This window comes from Colobus angolensis, unplaced genomic scaffold, assembly GCF_000951035.1.
Source record: "Colobus angolensis palliatus isolate OR3802 unplaced genomic scaffold, Cang.pa_1.0 Scaffold305, whole genome shotgun sequence".
NCBI classification, from domain to species: domain Eukaryota; kingdom Metazoa; phylum Chordata; class Mammalia; order Primates; family Cercopithecidae; genus Colobus; species Colobus angolensis.
In genome coordinates, this window is record NW_012116322.1 from 219,245 (window position 1) to 220,793 (window position 1,549).

At 49.4% G+C, this 1,549-nt stretch overlaps 1 protein-coding gene across 1 annotated transcript in view; it reads left to right on the top strand.

The window, feature by feature from the left end:
- The window catches only part of LOC105517681 (multidrug resistance-associated protein 1-like), a 50,524-nt gene that overhangs the window by 46,809 nt on the left and 2,166 nt on the right, over positions 1-1,549 (top strand). Inside the window, exon 10 of the mRNA XM_011950298.1 lies at positions 1,000-1,135. Coding sequence (XP_011805688.1) covers positions 1,000-1,135 — 136 coding nt within the window. The remainder of the gene's footprint in view (positions 1-999; positions 1,136-1,549) is intronic.

The following is a 1,549-nucleotide window of genomic DNA, read 5'->3' on the forward strand; positions in this document are numbered from 1 at the left end:
CCGTCTCTACTAAAAAATACAAAAAACTAGCCGGGTGAGGTGGCAGGCGCCTGTAGTCCCAGCTACTCGGAGGCTGAGGCAGGAGAATGGCGTGAACCCCGGAGGCGGAGCTTGCCGTGAGCTGAGATCCGGCCACTGCACTCCAGCCCCGGCGACAGAGCAAGACTCCGTCTCAAAAAAATAAATAAATAAATAAAATAATTTGAGACAAGTTCTTAAATTATTGCCCGGCTAATTTTTGTACTTTTAGTAGAGACGGGGTTTCACCATGTTGGCCAGGCTAGTCTTGAACTCCTGGCCTCAAGTGATCCGCCTGCCTTGGCCTCCCAAAGTGCAGGGATTACAGGTGTGAGCCACTGCTCCTGGCCGAATAGTACTTTCTGAGTAACACGCTTCTGTGAAGGAGCAGCCAGGGCAAGTTCCCACCCCAACCCCCGCCAAATTTGTAAAACTAGAAAATTGAACTCGCTGGGTACTTTGCTCTATGTTTTTCATCATGTGTTACATTTTGAATCTTTTTCATGTTTGAAAAATGATCTATGATGCGCCCTTTCTGTTTTATCTTTTATTGGCGGTTTTTTTTTTTGTTTTTTTTTTTGATATCAGTTAGAATTGATCTCAAAAAAAAAAAAGAAATAAAGGGACGCACACACTTTTTGCATATCAGTGGTCATGGGCTTTTTGCAGCCTCCCAGAGATCATCCCAGAGATCATCCCAGAGACCTCCCAGCGATCGCAAGAATGAGACCTGTGTTTCCCACAGGTCTCATTCCTGCCTGAGACACTGCCTTTCTCTGGGGACCTGGAACCCTGGGGAACGACATGGTGGGGTGTGGTGCACATGTGTACGTGTTCCTATATATGTTTACATGTGTGCATGTGGAAATACTCTGTCTCTTATGCCGTGGTTCAGACCCACAATAGCAGCCCCAGCAGGGAGCCCTCCAACCCTGCCCGAGGCATCCGTGCAGTTGACACCCCTGTGCTTTGCTTCTCCAGGCAGCTCAGCAGCTCCTCCTCCTATAGCGGGGACGTCAGCAGGCAACACAACAGCACTGCAGAACTGCAAAAAGATGGGGCCAAGAAGGAGGAGACGTGGAAGCTGATGGAGGCTGACAAGGCGCAGACAGGGCAGGTGAGATTCGCTCCTTAAATGATGATGGTGGCTGGAGTTTACAGAGCGCCCGCTGTGCACTGGCACTGTGCAAAGTGCCTTGTCTGTGTGAACTCACGTATCCATCACAACACACCTCTGAAGGTACTGTTTACAGCACCAGAAACTGAGGCCGGAGAGGCTAAGTGACTGACCCACGGTCACCACTGGTCAGCGGCAGAACTGGGATTTGAACCCTGGCAGACTCCAGGGTTGGTACTTGTAGTTTCTGCTCTACTGACTGCCTGAGCAGCTCAGGGGGTCTCATTGGCTAGAGGCAAGCTGGATGCTTTATATCAGGGCTTCCTGCAATGTGGGGTTCAGTTGTGCATGAGATGGTTTCCGGTTGTGCACAGACACATTAAATGACAGAAGAATGTTTGTTACATTTCTTTT